The sequence below is a fragment of the Zophobas morio genome, unplaced genomic scaffold (genome assembly GCF_036711695.1).
Source record: "Zophobas morio isolate AGI-343-1 ecotype UQ-CSIRO unplaced genomic scaffold, CSIRO_AGI_Zmor_V1 ptg000026l, whole genome shotgun sequence".
NCBI lineage: Eukaryota > Metazoa > Arthropoda > Insecta > Coleoptera > Tenebrionidae > Zophobas > Zophobas morio.
The window spans coordinates 3,271,176-3,291,226 of NW_026972131.1; the positions used below are offsets into that span (position 1 = coordinate 3,271,176).

General features: G+C 34.1%; 1 protein-coding gene across 1 annotated transcript; it reads right to left on the reverse strand.

Moving 5' to 3' along the window:
- Window positions 1–18,320: 18,320 nt before the first annotated feature.
- On the reverse strand, window positions 18,321–19,727 carry LOC135136621 (uncharacterized). The gene has a single exon (XM_064065990.1). It carries the CDS (start codon window positions 19,725–19,727, stop codon window positions 18,321–18,323), a length of 1,407 nt encoding a protein of 468 aa, XP_063922060.1.
- Window positions 19,728–20,051: the final 324 nt, after the last annotated feature.

A 20,051-nucleotide genomic window follows, 5' to 3' on the forward strand; every position in this document is an offset into this window, starting at 1 on the left:
AAGGATGGTAAGGACGAAAAGGACGAAAAGGACAAAAGAGGACGAAAAGGACGAAAAAGGACGACGAGGACGAAAAAGGACGAAAATGGACGAAAAGGACGAAAAAGGACGCAAAACGACGAAAATGACGAAAAGGACGAAAAAGTACGAACAACGATAAAGGACGAAAAAAGACGAAAGAGGACGAAAAGGACGAATAGGACGAAAAGGACAAAAGAAGACGAAAAGGACGAATAGGACGAAAAGGACAAAAGAGGACGAAAAGGACGAAAAAGGACGAGGAGGACGAAAAAGGACGAGGAAGACGAAAAAGGACGAGGAGGACGAAAAAGGACAAAAATGGACGGAAAGGACGAAAAGGCGAAAAAGACGAACAAGGACGGAAAGAACTAATAAGGACGAAAAAGGACGACAAGGACGAAAAAGACGAAAAGGACGAAAAAGGACTAAAAGGACGAAACAGGACGAAAAAGGACGAAGAAGCCCGAAAAGGGACGAAAAAGGACGAAAAAGGACGAAATAGAACGAAAAAGGCGAAATAGAATGAAAAGGACGAAAAAGATGCAAAACGACGAAAAGGACGAGAAGGACGAAAAGGACGAAAAGGATGAAAAGGACAAAAGAGGACGAAAAGGACGAAAAGGACAAAGAGGACGAAAAGGACGAAAAAGGACGACGAGGACGAAAAAGGACGAAAAAGGACGCAAAACGACGAAAATGACGAAAAGGACGAAAAAGTACGAAGGACGATAAAGGACGAAAAAAGACGAAAGAGGACAAACAAGGACGTAAAGGACTAATAAGGACGAAAAAGGACGACAAGGACGAAAAAGGACGCAAAACGACGTGAAGGACGAAAAAGTACGACGAACGATAAAGGACGAAAAAAGACGAAAGAGGACGAACAAAGACGGAAAGGACTAATAAGGACGAACAAGGACGGAAAGGACTAATAGGGACGAAAAAGGACGACAAGGACGAAAAAGTACGAAGGACGAAAAAAGACGAAAAAGGACAAAAAGGACGAAAAGGTCAAAAGAGGACGAAAAGGACAAAAGAGGACGAAAAGGACGAAAAAGGACGACGAGGACGAAAAAGGACAAAAATGGACGAAAAGGACGAAAAAGGACGCAAAACGACGAAAAGGACGAATAGGACGAAAAAGTACGAAGGACGATAAAGAACGAAAAAAGACGAAAGAGGACGAACAAGGACGGAAAGGACTAATAAGGACGAAAAAGGACGGCAAGGACGAAAAAGGACGAAAAGGACGAAACAGGACGAAAAAGAACGAAGAAGCTCGAAACGGGACGAAAAAGGACGAAGGACGAAAAAGGTCGAAATAGAACGAAAAGGACGAAATAGGACGAAACAGGTCGAAAAGGGACGAAAAAGGAGGAATGACGAAAAATGACGAAAAATGACGAAAAAGGACGAAAAAGGACGAAGGACGAAAAAGGACAAAGGACGAAAAGAGACGAAGGACGAAAAAGAACGAAAAAGGACGAGAGAGGACGAAAAGGACGGAAAAAAACGAAACAGATTGAAAAATGACGAAGAAGGACGAAAAAGGACGAAAAATTACGAAAAAGGGCGGAAAAGGACGAAAAAGGAACCAGGGACGAAAAAGGATTTTCAGAATTTTTAGCCAACTTTTTTAAAAGTGAAATCTTTCCAATGGTCTCCCTTCAAATTTAGGCCAAATTTTGACATTTTCGAAACTTAACTAAATACATTTTCTTGTAAATTCCGAGTTCTAGAAGTCACTTCCGGTCTCGTTTCTTTGATAACTGCAACCGTTTTCCCAGAATCGACCGTTGAATATCGAAATTTTTAGAAATTTTCAAAAATTCGCATTTCATACCGATTCTAATGAATATTTTGCTGCGTGACCATAAACATTCTATATTTTTGGAATGAGCAATTCGAGATCTACAACCCTGATGAAAAGGACGAAAAATGAAAATAAGGACGAAAAAGGACGAAAACGACGAAAAAGAAGAAAAGAACGAAAAGGACGAAAAGGACAAAAAGGACGAAAACGGACGGAAAGGACGTCCTGACAAACAGATTCAGCGATAGCAGTAGATTTCCATCCACCGTGGCGCAAATAGCGATAACGCTTGTCGAGCTGTAAACGTGAGAGTGAAACAGACAAACTAAACTAAAAGATATTTTCTACGAAATGCAATAACTGGATCACAATGCCAATGTTGCAGACTTTTTTTATTGCTCTGATTTCCGCTTAATAAATAAAAAAATGCATTTTGCTTTTATTTGGGATGTTGTAATTTGGTTAATTGTAACCTGCCTAGGTCTAGGGGACACAAAAATTTCTCTAGGAAAGGCTCCGCATCCTCCCCCTGGCTACGGCTTTATCTAAGGGTCATGAAACGTTGAAAAAATATGTATAAAAGTACCAAATTGCCTGATGGACTTCATTACTATACATCCTTAGCTTACGCTCGATAAGTAAAACAAGTTAAAAGTGTTTATGTTTATACATCGGAAGAATGTCCCGTAGAAATTAGTTTGATTTGAATGATGAGTTCGTCACCTCAAAACAAAGGATTACTTAAAATCGTTAAGTAAGCTACAATCGAACAAAATGTACTGAATATTATTATTATAATTCTTATTTAATCCTTATTAAATAAAGGCGTTCGTATTTTCACATTTTCGAGAAAATGGGGTGATTTATTCTTAATTTGATTAATAAAAAATTAGGGTGTGATTAATTTTAACAAATTTATTTTATCTAATGGCTAAACCTGCGTGCGTCACGTTCCATCTGGGTAAAGCATAAGACGGTTTAAACAATAAAAAATATAGTAATAATAAATAAAAACAAGATATGCAGGCTGAGTATAAAGGGACCCTGACCAATTTTCAATGCAACGCAACATACAGTTATTGCTAGACCCCAAACTAAACACATACGTTTTTAGGATCAACATAGGTATGTACTCTTCTTAATAGTCACTGTCTCTGAAAAATGTCAATCAAAATTTCACAAACGAAATATTAAAAAAACATATCAATTCAAAGAAATGTAAAAAATAAATTCAACAATTAAATAAATTTAACTAGCGTAAGTACTGTTCAAAATGCTTTCCTTCCTGCCCAACACACATTTCGATGCGATTTAAGCAAGAACCGGACGCGAGCGAGTGTTTCAGGAGTTATTGCAGCACATGCAATTCTAATTCTGGTTTTTAAATTTTTACTTACGAATACGACTTTGGTAAACTTGTTCTTTTACAACCCCTCAGAGGAAAAAATCTAAAGGTGTTAAGTCGGGACTACGAGGGGACCATGCATTCACACTGCCTCTGCAAATCCACTTATTTGCAAGATTTGGTCGGATGGATGTCCCCTATCGAGATTCCGCATTCTCCAAAAATCAAGATCATATCAACCTTTTCATCGTTCGTGTATTTAACCCTCATCTTATCGCGAAGACTAAAAACTTATCGGAGCTCAAAATTCACAAATAGAATTATTGCGAAAGTCAAAATTAACTACCATATAATTATGTTTGTACATTTTAGAAAAATAAAATATAAAAAGAGTTACATATGAGATATGTATTTTGTGTTGCATTGAAATTTGGTCAGGATCCCGTTATTATAATACTCACCCTGTATCCGTAAACCAAAAGTAATGTCAATTATGCAATATAATGAGCAGACGTCATCAAATTGTTGCTGGAGATGATTATCTAAATTTTGGTTAGTGTTTTATATATGTAAAATTTGACAACAATCGGTCCAGTAGTTTTGGAGATTATCTGTCTAATAAAAATCCTGTTAGACGAAAAGGGCGACCTATTTCTTCGTACTCTAGGGGTCATGAAAGGTAGAGGAACGTAAAAGTAGAGAGTCTTCGCTTACGCTCTTTAAGTAAAAATGGATCTGATTTTATATACAGTACATCACAATCGATTGTTCGACAATTAAAATTGATTTCGAATATTTTCAGTTTTACTTTCGCTTCAGAAATGCGACGACAAATTAAGACAGCATTCATCACAGTTTTCCTTTTAAGTCGTTATTTGACCTACTCTACAAAAAGTTTTTCACAGTAGAGTGAGGTGAGTTTAATATTAAGAATAATTACCATGATTATTAATTTAAAAGCATGTTATAAAGTTTCTGGAAATTTTAGGACAGGAAATTTCTTACAAGTTTCTGTTGGAACCCTTAGAAATTCTTAAACTTAATGTAAAAAGGTAAGTAAATTGCATTTTTTTCGTGCGATAATTGTATTTCTTTAAAGTCAGTGGTAAACTGTATTTTGCGAAATGAAGTACATATTTTGTTAAAATATATTGATTTATGTTTTATTTAAAGGACGAGAGAAATAATATAATTAATGAAAATAGTTGTCATTTGTTAAATACCTAATACAAATCACTTGTGCAAAATTATTTCATTGTTTCATTTATTCATATTATTTTAAACTTAAACGCCACTGTTGTGTCATTTTGATTTTCATAAATAGTTCGATTTACACTACGAGAAAATTTTTATTTTGCCAATCGAGATAAATGGAAGCATAAACTATTCCATGTTCCCAACTGTGCCAAAGTACATCATGATCCTTAAAATTTTTATTTCGGACAGGCTGTAACTAATACACGTTAGCTTATCGTATTTCCCGTAAGTCTGTTCATCATTCCTGACGCGTAGCCTATCATATACACAAATTATGTGGATTATTTGGTACAAATAACTATCGAGTTCTAAATACAATTTTTTTGATTTTTCATGTCATAAGTTAAAAACGAAATTACTAGAGTACTTTTTTTTCTAAAAGATGAAATCAAATAAACACAACTAGAGTTTTGCACTACTGGAAACAATACGTTCAAGTCCATTTACCGATTCGTTTTTGCACTTGCATTAGCTGTTATTTATTCTTTAGAGCGAGAAATAAACGACTTGCTGTTATATTTAGTAGTTCGTTTTCAAACGGACGAAGCGAACACAGCATTTTCATTCATCTTAGACCATTAATTGCTGTCATTTAATGCTTGATTTTGTCGACTTGATTAGTTTTTAAGATTTGACTGTACTCACTCGGGCCGGCTTTTTCTTCATAATTATTTAATTCTTCCCTGAAAAATTAATTTTACGTGGGAAAGCATCGCCTTCTCTCCAGATTAATTTCACGGGAGCCATATTATAGAGCATACTTACAAGATCACTCAAGAAATTTTCATTGAAAGTTTTAACATTTTTTTTTTACATCTCGTTTATACTTGCTCGCACAAAATTGCACTTTTTTTAAACATATACAATAATACCCAACATCTTTGATATATAAAAAATGTTTATATTAAAAGAAGTTTTTTTTTTAATTATGTCGTGTCAACTAAAAGCAAGAAAAAATTTGCAGGATTTGTCCGAAATTCGTCGGAGTCAACTATAACACAGAGCACGGAGACGTGTCCAGGGATGGGAATGAATCACATCCCTCGTACAACTCACGCCCGTCCATCCTGAACAGCAGAAACCCTTAAACAACCCCAAACAGACGGCCATTACTGCCCTCCTGCTTACTTACATTCAGAGAGATTAATAACAAACAATATGGTCAAGTCGTCCTTGAAGCTAATAGCACCTTTATGGAATTAGGGGTAGTTTGCAGAGTAATCGGGCTAATGTGCTTCCATGAACAGATGGAGGTGACAATTCGACATGGGGACGGAAATGATGAAATACTGATAGATTCGATCGATTGTATTTCGTCCGGAACTAATTATGTGAAAGCCGTCAACGTGCCCTTTCTAGCGTTTGTAAATACCATGTTGTGATCATAAGAAGGTGTTTCTGTGTTATACATATGCATAGATGTGATTCTACTTTTAATTTCTTCTTTCTGTTCTTTTCAAAAAAATATTGTTATTGACGTATCCATAAAGTGAGAAATGTTTCCTTATTGTGTATCTTTAGTCAGTACATAACAATTCAATTGGAAAATTTTTGTAAAAAAATGTTTTACAAGCAATTTTTTACATACATTTTTTAAACTATCAATCTGGGGAACATTTGTAAATAGAAATATATTTTTGCCACTTGTATTATTTACTTTCATTAAGTGAATTGGATCAAACTTTGGAGCAAGTAATTTACTTTTAATTTCGCTAGCTATAGCTGAGAAAAAGCTATTAAATTCATTGGGAGTTATTTCATTTTTACTATTACAATTGGAGCATTGGATAGACCGATTGCTGTTTATTACTTTCCATAGGATTCTCGGGTTAGCTTTATTAGCTTCAATAAATTTGTCTTTAGGTTTTACTTTTGCTTCTCTAATAGCTAAGTTATATTTCCTTTTAAACTGGTGAAGTACAATTTTTAGTTCACCAGTTTTCTATGTAGATGATAAGCGTCCGTTATAAACTTCAAAGTTTCTCTCATTTCTCTTAATTTAGAATTAAACCATCTGTCGCATAGGGCATTTGAACTCTTTTTGAAAATATTTATTTTTAAAGGAAAAAATAAATTATAATAATTAACATAGAAATTGTTTAAACTTCAGCTGTACATCTAAATCTACACTGCGTTTCAAATAAAATGCACCACCTAGAAGGAGTAGGCGTAGAATGTTGAAATTTGGTGGAGAAGACTATTGCACGTAGACAAACATTTGATTAAAATTTCAAAGAAAAAATAAAATGTCTAACACAAGAAATGTTAATAATGTGTTAAAATTCCACGTGCACGAATACAAGACTGTATTCTTCTAGGCATGCTTAAAATGAGATGATCTATTGCCTGCTGGGGTATCTCATTCCAGGCATTTTGAATTTGTTGTAGACATTCTTCCAAAGTCTTTGGAGGATGTGGTAAATTGCGCAGCCTTCTATGCATTAAATCCTAAACATTTTCGATTGTTGATAAATCTGGTGATAGGGCAGGCCAGGGTAAGAAGTTGACGTTATTTTCGTCAAACACTCTTTAAGTTAATATGGCCACATGAGGCCACGCATTATCTTGTTCAAAAGATGTTCTTCGACGGTTCGAGAGATAAGGAAAAAGAAATTGATTTAACACGTTAACGATGTAATGCCGGGCATTTAGCGTGCCTGGAATGAACACTAAGGGAGTACTTCAACAGATGTGTATACCATCCCATATCATTACTCCAGGTGTTAGAGCGATATGACATCTCTGTACAAATTCCAGATTTTACCTTTGGCCTCAAGGCCTTCGAACACGTATGCGTCCATCAGAGTGCCACAAACAAGACCTAGACTTGTTCCTAAACATTATGACATTCCACTATTACAGCCATTGCTGCCTGTCTTGGTACCAGTGAAGCCTGGTAGTTTTGTGTTCTTGTGGTAAGGGAAGTTTGCAGTTTGGACAATAAGATCTCAAGCCAAAGGAACGAATTTGGCGGTAGATGGTACTCCTCGGATTCTGTGCCCAATTGCTGTCATCCAGTCCATCCCGACTGATCGTTATGGTTACCAAGGGTACTGAATAACACTTCTTCTTAGCAAATGATCTTCGCGTTCTTGGGTGACTCTGAAACGGTCGGTACCCCTGCGACGCATTTGTAGCTCTTCGTTGTTCCATTCTCGACTTGTTCTTAATATCGTAGAATCCGTTGGGCCGAGTCTTCTGGTGATTTCCCGAAATGGTAAACTAGCCTCATGCATCCCAATCATTCGCCCTCTTTCAATAGGTGTTATCTGTTGAAAATTACCTCGTGTGTGAACTCGTAGCATTTTTGCAAGCACAATAATGACAAATGTCAAGTAAAATTGCAAAAGAATCTTACTCAAGTATCTTTAAAACATAATCAAAAAATTAATAAAAATCGAATAACACTCGGTATATTATCTAAACAAGTAGTAGTTTTTCTTTCAAATTTTAATCAATTGTTTGTCTATATGCAACAGTCTTCTCCACCAAATTTCTACATTCTACGCCTACTCCTTCTAGGTGGTGCATTTTATATGAAACGCAGTGTATATGAAGACAGGTCCAGTCAAAATTAATAAGATTCTGAAAATAATAAAATTTACCAACATTTGTAACAGGTCTCAATATCTTGATTAATTTAGAACATGTGTTATTATTGGTTAAAATATTTCGTATGTCAACGACAACTCCCCCATGATCCACAATATTTAATTCTGTTGGAGCTGCAAAAACTGAATGTGATTCTGTATTAGTAAATACATGATCAGTCCAGGCATTACCACTTGTAGAAAAATTAACTAAGTTATACATACTAAAACTGGAAAATAAATCTATCAGTAATTGAGACGATAAGTCATCAGTTTTTTCTAAATGCACATTAAAGTCCCCACCAATTATTACATGTTTAGTCTTATAATCTAATTCGTTAATGAATTTAGGCGTTAACTCTAGAAATAAATATAGATCCTAGAAAGTCTTCTATAGATTACAATAAAGAATAAATCAAATTGGGGTAAAAACGAACCTGTTATTTCACATTGCAGTTCTACAGACAATTTTTTAATATGGGAGAGTGTTTTATATTCGATAAGATATAAGAAATTGAATTACACCACCATGAACATGTCGCACTGCAGCAAAGTAGTCCACTGTGACATAACTGTTCAATTTGATAGTTGCTGCCTTCTTTTCCTTAAGCCAATGTTCAGATATACCTAATCCACTGAAAATATTGTCAATCAAACTTGCATCTAGAATATTGACTTTATTTTGTAGACACCGAACATTTATAAAGAGTAATTTAAGGTCTCCTATTTCCTTTTTATCACTTGATTGCTATATGGAATATCTCGTCTTGCTCTTGCTTATTTTGCATGATCGCTTGTACGCTTCACAATCACAACCAGATCGAGAGTGATTTATTTTGAGGTTAATTAATTCTGTTCACTTTTAAACAGTTAATGCAAATTGAGTCATTTATGCAATCTGTTTCAGTGTGATCATCTTCTCCACAATTTAAACATTTGGGTGGAATTTCAGTACCTACATTTTTCACATTTAAAACATTTGTACACGCTAATGTGCTCATAGATAGCACATTCGCACCACTGAATGAATGCAGATTTTAACAACAGTATTTCCGAGAAGGTTTTCAGATCTACTTCTATAATAGCTACATATTTTTTCCTCATCCGTTTACATGTAATCAATTTGAAAGTTCCACTAATGTCTTTAAGTATCGGATTTTGTTTCATTAGACATGTCTTAAGTTGTTCTTCATTAAGCCATAATTAGTCCAACTATTTTAATTGCTGCCTTCTTTTAGGTACCGTATGTTAGTAATGCCAACTTTCACCTCATTGGGCTTAATATTTTTTTTATCAGTTCCACTGATTACGCGGATTCCAGTGTTTCTTTTGGTTTTAATATGATCACATCTTTAGATCTTTTAGCAATTTTACTCTATGATTTGCCTGGACTCTGATTCATGGATTCCTTTTTATTTCTAGATTGGAATATTAAATTTTCTTGGAGTTCAAAGAACTTATTATTTATACTACTATTCAGTTCTATTCTAATAAGACCTCGACGCAAGGAAAATTAAGTAAAACTGACTAATTACTACCATTTAAAACAATTCTTTACTCCAAAATGTTTAAACCTCCAGTTAAAATTGTTTCAAATTGATTGTTTCTAAAAAAGTACTTTTGACTTTTTACTTGAGATTTTTCAAACTTCACCTTTCGTTGTCAGTTTTTGGTTGCTATGTATATTTACAAAACGTGAATTAATTGAATCTGATAGCACCTCTTACAGTGGCGCGAATAAAGCTTGGATAAAGGGTAAATTTACTTCGCAACTTTTGATAATACAACAGGAGTTTTTTTCATTCCTTATGCTCTCGGGAACCCCTCCAATTTTTTTGTCGCTACATTTCACAAACACCCTGTATAACAAATGACAGAATATTCATTCTACAACTATGTTCAACGAAATACATAGATTGCCATGAATTTTAAAAATGACACTGTCAGATGTAAATGCGGCGTCCTAGTTGTTTCGAGACAAGTTTTATTTTAATTAAGAAAAAATTAGTAAAAAATTGAGTGAATCAGATGTGGAAATTGATAATATTCCACCTGAAGGATCATTCTCTAGTACCACAACAGTTTTCCTCCCATGGAATTAGCTGCATCTGTACCCACTGCTTAACAATGCCCCTATTCATTGTCTTGTGGTAGTCCCGACCATTGATTTTTGTAGACATCATTACGCTGCACCCATCCAAAAAACCACAAGAACCTCCCGCATGTAACACGCTAAACCGTTCACCTTCAATCTTTCTAATTTTGAACGTTGTAGTGGTATCGTCATGGACCCAGGTACGGATAGGTGATCCGTTTCGGTACACCCAAGTTTCATCCAAGAATATAAATTTTATATCGGGGTATTTATTTTTATACTACAAATATTTTTTAAAAACTGTCTTTTTTGCTGAAATTTACAATCTTTCAACTAGTATTTTTCTATTGTTCTCTATTTTACATTTAAAACCCATCGCTTTTAAAATTCTGTACAACGTGTACGCCAAATTTTGTTTAGCAAACTCCAAAAGTATGTTTAATTTAAAATATTCACCATTTTTTTTATATCTTTGAATTTTGATTCCCAGTTCTTTCTGAATAAAATGATCTTAAAATAAGGAATTTTTTCTGCCGGTTTTACGTTTAAATGAATTTACTACTTCATCTTCTCTATTACTGTTGTTGATTATGTTGATTACTGCAGATCTCGATATGTAAATTTAGCAAGAAAAGCTGACTACATTTTTAATAACTATCACAACCTGAACCCATCAAGAACATTTTTCCAGTTTCTTATGAATTTCTCTATCGCTTAAAATAGGCGCCATACATTTAATTTCTTTGTAACAGTTTAATACTGCCTGTTTCAGTTTGAAACTTAAACAATTTCGTGGTTTTCTTGACCGTTCTATTTTTAAATTAAATTGTCGGTCTGACAGTTATCAAACTTGACAATATCCCAACTTAAAAAAAATAAATATTTTTGGGGATTTTTTTGTAGGTAGTGGTTTTTTGATTTTGGAATAGAATATAAGTTATTGGTAGTGGTCATTGTTCGAGTAGAACCGGATTGCAGCTGGATACAGCGGCTAAACGCACGGTTTCCATGGCAACGGTGTAGACAAAACGTATAAATGAGACATGATTTGAAACACAACAACTTAGTTGTAAATTTCGATACATCATATACAAATGAAGCGAGATAAAAACATTAGTTTTGATAATTATAACACAAATTTTCGGATAATTTTTTAAATATTGAAAATTACTATTTTGCAGTGTCCAGTGTGTTTGTAGACGTTATAATTTTGGGGAGGCACGTGCCCTTGTGCCTCCAGGGACCAGCCGCCCCTGATTTTTGTTTGGTATTGTAATTCATGATCGACATTTTGATAAAGAACTGTTCACACATAGATCATAACTTCAAATAATACTTATAGGCCAGTGCTGAAGCCTTTGAAAATGGTAAAAAGTGAAAAAAAATCAGAACAGGATGATACCCATTCGAAAAGGAAGAAAATTTAACAAAAACAAAAGGAAAAATAATTTACGGGCGATCTGAGGTCGGGAAGTGGAAGAGCGGGAGCTTTTAAGGGTAGAATACGGTTTACCACGATTTCCGGCAAAACTACAAGTCCTACCTATCGAAAAAAGTTAAATGGCAAAATTCTAGGTAATAAAAAGATCTACAACTTTTGTATTTACACTTTCTTTACATAACCTCAAAATTTATGCGAAAAATGCAAATAATCGAGTTTTTGGTTTTTTATTTTTATCTCCCACAAAAAAATTTTTTTTTTTTCGCGAAATTTGGTGAAAACTTATCTATTTATGTCCCAAACGCACTGTAATTTTTTTTATTCAAAATATTTATTTTTTCGTCTTATTTTGATTTAATATCGAAAAACTACCCTAATTTTCAATCGAAAATTCTCACGTCAAAATATTTGCTTTTTTAAAAAAATCGGTGTGCTTTCTGTTCGCTGAATTCTCTACTTTCTGATGGTGTAAAAAAATTATACATTACTACGGCAAATTTTCACAAGAAATGCAAAAAAACGAAGAAACTCGAATTCAAAAAGTTGTTTCTTAATTATTATGTAAAAGTTGCAGCTGTTTATTAAAATTTACACGTCAATTACTCGAAAAACGTAAGATTCCACGTTACATTGATAAATTAAAAAGTTGAAAATCGAAATATACTACTATAATTAACAACCAAATAAGTTAATAAACTTAATACTTTATAAGACATTTACAATATTTTGTTAAAGTTGTAGGATAATTTTTAAATAATATGCATAGGTGCCTTTAAGGCTATTTTAAGATAACTTATATACTTGAATGGCCTACGGAAAATTTTAGCCAATCAGAAGAATGAACAACATTGTTTATAAAAATACACGTGCAGGCTGAGTTAGTTGAAGAGAATCGTGACAAATTGACTTATTTAAAAGAAACTTTTGGAATCTACAGTCACAAGGATTTTCCTGTAAACAAGCAGAAGAAGATGCTGATGCTGACATAATTAAGATCTCGATAGAAAGTGCCAGAAATACTAATAAAACTGTCATAATTGTGGGTCAAGATATTGATCTTTTGGTCCTTTTGAATCAATTGAAGAAAAACATCGTAAATTCATTGTCTTCTAATAAGTAGGTATATGAAATTCTAGTGTCACAGTGTGTGTAACCAAACTCCCCCGAAACGGCTTGACTGATTTTTATGAAATTTTATGTCTATATTCGGTAGGTCTGAGAATAGGTCGTAACCATTTTTTATACCCCTAGGTGATAAGGATGGCCCACCCAAAAAATTTGGGGTTGCAAGATGACTGTTGAATATAATCATTGTCGTACGATAAATTTTTATGTATAATTTATAATTTAATTTAATTATAATTTATTTATTTTAATTTAATTTTTTATTTATCTACTAAAATATTCACTAGAAATAATTTATATGGCAAAACAACGTTTGCTGGGTCTGCTAGTTAGACGATAAAAATTTGTCAAATTTGGCCAATATTTTTTATAAAAAACATGCAAACAAAGAAGATATCGCAAAAATTGAATTACAATTAATCAAATATATTTATAAATGTATAAATGACAATATAACCCTGAATCAATTAAGATTTCGAAAATCAATTGGCAAGAATTAAATCATCTTTCATATTGATAAATCTCCCACCAACAGAAGGCGTTTGTTTCATGGTTTTTCAATTTTTTGGTTTATCAGTGTAAGATGGAATCTTACGTTTTTCGAGTAATTAAAGTGTAAATTTTAATAAATATCTCAAAATTTTACATGATTAAAAAAAAATTTCGAATTGGAGTTTTTTCGTTTTTTGGATTTCCTGTGAAAATTTGCCATAGTAATGTATACTTTTCTTTACACCATCAAAAACTAGATATTTCAACGAACAAAAAGCACACGGATTTTTTTCAAAAAGCAAACATTTTGACGTGAGAATTTTCGATTGAAAATTAGGGTGGTTTTTCGATATTAAATCAAAATAAGGGAGAAAAATAAATATTTTGAATCAAAAAAATTACAGTGAGTTTGGGACATAAATAGGTAAGTTTTCACCACATTTCGCGAAAAAATTTTTTTTTTTGTGTGAGATAAAAATAAAAATCCAAAAACTCGGTTATTTGCATTTTTCGCATAAATTTTGAGGTTATGCAAAAAAAGTCTAAATACAAAAGTTGTAGATCTTTCTATTACCTAGAACTTTGCCATTTAACTTTTTTCGATAGGACTTGTAGTTTTGTCGGAAATCGTGATAAACCGTTTTCTACCCTTAAAAGCTCACCCTCTTCCACTTCCCGACCTCAGATCGCCCGTTAATTATTTTTCCTTTTATTTTTGTTATATTTTCTTTCTTTTGCAATGGGTATCATTCTGTTCTAATTTTTTTTGTGCTCAAAAATTATCGGCACTGGCCTATTAGGTTAGATTAATCAGAATTCTAGAAAGTCAGAATCATAATTTCGCAATCGGCATTTAGCAATAATACATAGTCACAACTATCGGCTGTGTTTTAAACGAAATACACCACAATCAACAAAAGACACGCAAAAATTAATTTATAATTAATTACTTATTATTAATTACTTCTTTCATAAACTTCACGCCTCTCTTTAAAGCTGGCTTATAATTGGGTTCCTGTTAGCCAACTTAATCTTAATAATAATAATAAGAAAATATACATTACTTTCTTATAAGCAATATTTAAAGAGACGTAACTTCGGAAACAGTTATTCAATATCCAGGACTCTCTCTGATCCAAAAATTGCATATTAAACCTTTGACACGTTGTTAAAAACGGCTTATTGAGCAAAGAAAAAATAATTTGGAAAATCCTCGGGCCCAAATGTAGAAAACGTAGCCTCCAAAGTTTAATTTTTCTATTAGATAATGGATATGTCATTATTGTGGAAGAATGTCTTTGTCAATAGTTTTCTTTAATTGTTAAAAATGATTGTGACAACAGTGGCTAATTTTTTTTGTCTAAATGATTATTTTGTTACTTCTCGAGCGTAAGCAACCGACTCCCTACTTTTACGTTTTTTCCACCTCTCATGACCTCTACAGTACGAAGAAATAGGTCTTCTGTTTCCATCTGTCTGTCTGTCCGTCTGTCCTTCTGTATGCGGTCCCGGATTTTTATTAAACAAATAATCTCCGAAAGAACTGGGTTAATTGTTGTCAAATTTTGTATTTATAATAGTGCTAAAACGCTAATAAAAATTTGTCTAATCATCCTCACCAATAATGTAATGACGTCATTTCAAAATTGTGCATAATAAATGGGTTTTAAATTCTGTTAAGCGTCAGCTCAAAAGTTTGCGGAATAAATACTAAAATGTTTATCATTTAGAGAAATTTTTGGAATTATATCATTATAGGTGATCAGAAATATTTTGGTTATGGTCTTACCATTTGCACGATATTCTTGAAAAAAATTTAAATTTCTTAACTATCAGTTCAGGAGTTTCAGAAATTACTTATCTATATTGTAACCAACAGACGATAAATGACTTGACCTGACCTAACCGACTACGGGGTCTTCGGAGATCTACTTAAATAGTTTTCCATATTTGAGGAACGTGAGAAAACATGAAGTCGGCCATTTTGTAAACGTAGTTTGTAGAATAATTTCATTGTTTAGTCAATTGTGAGTTAATTTTACAAAGTTTGGTCCAATCCGTTAACTGCAAGTTGACAAGGGAAATCCAGCTGAAACAAGAGGAGTAAGAAGTAAAATAGAAAATTCTCATAACGATGCAAATTAGCTTTAAACTTAGGCATTTTTTCTGATTTGTTGGACTTTGTTTCATAGTCACATTTAATATTTAAAAATACATGGTCATAGTAACAAGGCATTACTCCACTTATTCTGTTAAAATCTATAGAAATTCATCGTGACTTTCGTTTTATAAATGTAAATGTACAGATATTACCAAAAAGATACTCAAGTCTTGTATTTATTAACAAAATGTCAAAGGCAGATACGGCAATGCATAAGAATATTTTAAAATTTAAATGCTGTTTTAGTTGTTTTTAAAACTATATCTACGTACAAATTATGCATATAAGAGTACATGCGACTTGAGAAAATGGCTTTTGTTTATTCCGAAGGAAATGTGCTTTTGTGCACAAAATAAATTTCTTCTGACAAATATAATTCAAGACTACTTTGTATGTAGAAATAATAATGATAATAAAAGTTGCTAACCTGTGAACCATATTTTTAAAATCTGTTCTGTTAAATGATTGCTTCCAACAGAAGAAATTGTAAACGTTGCTCGATTACAAGAAATATTTTTACTAATAAATTCCTCACTTACTTAACATTTTATTGATGCTGGTTTCGAAATTTTTGTATGGTTAATAATGTTCAATAACAGCTACTAGATTGTTTTTAATACATCGTGAACTTAAAAGTGAGCTTTTTGCTTCTATACAACAAATTACACTTACTAGCAATTTATGGATTTTATACGCATAATAATTGCATACAAACTACATGAAGGAAAGAAAATCTGTATGTACTTAAATAAAATTAAAGTATAAACCGCATTCCTTATTTTTTAATCTTACGCCTAGTTTTAATTTTATATTTTACTAGCTGTTACCCGCAGCTTTGCTTGCGTGGATTTCGCAATTAGGACACATTATTTTTCATCTCCTTATTTATTTGTTGATTTAATAATAATAACAATATATGTATAAAAGTTTTTGTCCTGTCCTGCTGACTGATTCATCAACATAACTACTGGAGGTATAAACATGAAATTTGGACAAAAGGTTTCTTTCGTAATGTGAAACAAAACTATTCTAACAAAAATATAATATAATAGTAACTATACTTAATACATATATTCTATTTATTTCAACCCAATTACGGAAATAAAAAATTATAACAAAGAACAAAATTAATTTGTTACTAATAAAGTACTTCTTTGTATACCACATTCGTCGTAAGCGTTCCATGTGCTAGAATTACCAGACGACTCGCGGCACTCACTCTGGAACAGGCCACATAGAACTGTCCATGAGAAAAACAGTCTTCCATCAGGTCTATTCCGGCCATTTTCAATGTTTGACCTTGTGCTTTATTGATAGTTATTGCGAAGCAGACCTTCAGGGGGAACTGCAACCTTTTGAATTCAAATGGGTATTCTGACAGTATTAAAGGTATTCGTGGTATGAATACCTTTTCCCCTTGAGCACATCCCGTGATTATCGTGGCCTCTACAACATTCCGGTGGAGAGCCGTTATTTGCAATCTGGTGCCATTGCATAACTTTGGAGGGTTCAGGTTCCTTAATAGCATAACTGGTGCGCCAATCTTAAGTGTGAGATTATGAGAGGGAAGACCAGCTGGGTTAAGCGTATTTAAAAACTCGACTGGATAATTTATAGCATCATCAGTTTGTACTACCGAATCCACGGATTTATATTGAATTTCTTCTCCTTCAAATGATTTTAAAAAAGATCGTTAATACCAGCCGCTCTATCATTTTTGGGAGTCAAAATAGCACGTTCGCATAACCAGTCTATGGGTTTTGCCTTGAGATTGATGATGACGCGGTAAATTTTGTTGTTTAGTTCTGTAAGAGATTCTACTACCGTAGCCAAAGTTGGTGGTATAATAATCTTACCATCAACTGTAGGGCAATTTCCATCTCCTATTTGAAGCACAGTCTGTGCAAACTCAACAACGGTAGCATCATCTCCTAAAAGTACTCTCATATTTGTCTTTAAGGCGAGCTTCTTAATTTGGGGCCACAAATACGATGATTTTAAACATGACCTCACTTCATCGGCTCGTGTTCCCCTTGGTACGACGGGTAAGGTTTGTCGAAAGTCTCCAGCTAAGAGAACCGTAACGCCGCCCATCAAACTACCATTTTCTCTTATATTTCGCTGAGTTTTACTGAGAGCTTCTACGCATCCTTTATGCGCCATAGTGCATTCATCCCATACTATAAGTTTTGTTTCTTTCAAGACTTGCGCCATATTGCTCTGCTTTGAAATGTTGCACAGAGGTGTCTCTACACGCATTAGATTTAAGGGTAATTTAAAAGCAGAATGCGCTGTTTTACCGCCATCCAGCAACGTGGCTGCTATGCCAGAAGAAGCAACTGCCAAAGCTATCCCGCCATTTTTTCGTACTTTAGCCAGTAATAATTTTAAAAGAAACGTTTTACTCGTGCCTCCAGGAGCATCCAAAAAGAATACTTGACCAGTGCCATTCTCGATACTATCTAAAACTTGGTTGTAAATTTGATATTGTTCTGTATTTAATAAACTTTCGTTGTTGGATACTACTTGAGCCAATAAAAGTGTGTCATAGCTAATCTCTATGAGATAGTCTCTGTTTTGTATGACTTCTTCACGTCTTATAGGCTGAGGCAAACCATAATACTCTAAACATTGTCCTCCTAAAGATAAAACCGTATCTTCAATGGAAATCAGACACTTGTTGTACACTTCATTCATAATCTGTCTTGACACTCTGACTGCACTTGACGTTTTATGTCCTCCGACAGACTGTTTTTATATTTCTCCCATATACTTAAAGCGTCTGTTACTTTGCAAAATATCAACAAAATTGAGAACAGGTCTCGTAGCTTAAAAGGAGAATCAGTAAGAGCAGCTTCTTCCATTGTAGCATTCCACTGCTTGTCATCTTCTAGCAAACCCAAAAATTTACATGATGACTGGTATGTGGGATAAACGACACCATCAATAGTTTTTAAATCCGAGAATGATGTTGGCCCTCTCACTTGATGAAGAAGAAGACGAAGGTAGTAACATTCGGCGTTATTAGGGTGGACGGTGTACACTCTGCCCAAAGCTTGATTTTTTTGACTCCCGGCCAACCATCAACATTGTTTCCACGTTTTCGTCTCTCAAATTTAGTACTTTTCCACACATAGTATGAAGGGACTTCAACATAGAGAAGAGTTTTTGCAAAATTATCCGTTTTGCAAAGGTCAAAAAATGCTAGAAGAGTAGTTTTCTGTGGATTATTTACCTTTTCAGTCACATTATTGAAGTCGTTAGGATTAAAATAGACACGCTGGCCATTTTCCAAGTGCACTGCGAGATGAAAAACAGCTGGAAATCTTTCATGTATAGGAAAGGCCAGGATTCTCCAAACAGCTTCAGAGCTGCTAATATATCGACCACTTTCATATAATTTGACCTCATCATTGTCATTTTCAAGACCAAATGAGGCTTGGTCGGATCCTTTATTGACGTATTTGCATATATACTTAATAGATTTTACAGAGTTACAATACTCGATGTTGATGTGAGCAGCAAAAGTTCGAGACAAAACTGGATTATACGGTACCACCCATCTATTATCTAAGGTTACACCATGGATTTCAACCGTGAATCCACCATCCGCGGGACCTCTTCGCCGATATTTAGGGTAGCCGTCGTCGCCTGTTTGGGTTTCTTTCAGGAGAATTCGAGGATATTTTTTGCTACAGCAACCTCCTTTCATACACGGGGATTTCCTCAAATTTCCGCAGGGCCCATGGATCATATTGGCTTTGATAATTTTATAAAGGATAGGATCCTTTTGAGGATCCGGTATCTCCGCACAGATAACATTATCTGTATTAACCGCAGAAATTCGCTGCTCCAACCACAACAAAATGTGGATGTGTGGAAGACCTCGCTTCTGCCATTCAACGGAATACATAAAGCAACGCACTTTTCCAAACAAATTTCCTTTTCTTAGCAGTGACATAATTGCTTTAACTTTTAAATGAAATTCCCGTGCTATAATGTCATGACGATCGTGTGGCTTTTGACCATGCAGCAATGCATCTGCAATATCTTTCCATTGAGGATTGCATGTAAATGTGATGAAAAGGTTAGGCCTACCGTAATGGCGTACGTAGGTCATTGCATCTTGAGTTCTTTCATGCATATATCGAGGTGATCCAGTAAACGATGAAGGGAGTACCACCCTATTACCAAGTTGAGTAATATCGGTGTCCTGCCTTCCTATCGCATCTTTCAAATGTACATAACTATCTGCTCTGAGGTATGCTTGGTTGTACCTGATATAATTCAATCTTTCCGTTTCTATTTTCGCATACATATCAACTAAATATTGACTAAAAAGGGTACGATAGTATAACAATCGATTTTCGTCTTCTTCTCTGACCATGATGCGATATGAATAAAAATTTAGCGCCGATATGGTTTTTTGAAGAGGTGTTTTTGTTTTAGGATCATATTGCGGTATGTTAATAGACTAACCATCCTCACCATAACAAAATAGGAGTGGGTATTGCAGGACGTCATATGAGCGGTGTAACTCGCTGATCCGATGCAATTTGTTATCGTGATTTTGTAAAACGATATCTCGCTTATCGAACTGCTGTCCGACTATGACCAGAGCAACTTCACTCGTTGTCTGTGCATTATAACGGCCTGTGTGAGCATTGGCTGGTTTTCTATCAGCGTGAATAACGACTTCAAATTTTTCACA

What these genes read in the sequence shown, in the direction of transcription:
- LOC135136621 (XM_064065990.1), bottom strand. Translation starts at nt 19,727, where the DNA reads ATGGTCAGAGAAGAAGACGAAAATCGATTGTTATACTATCGTACCCTT.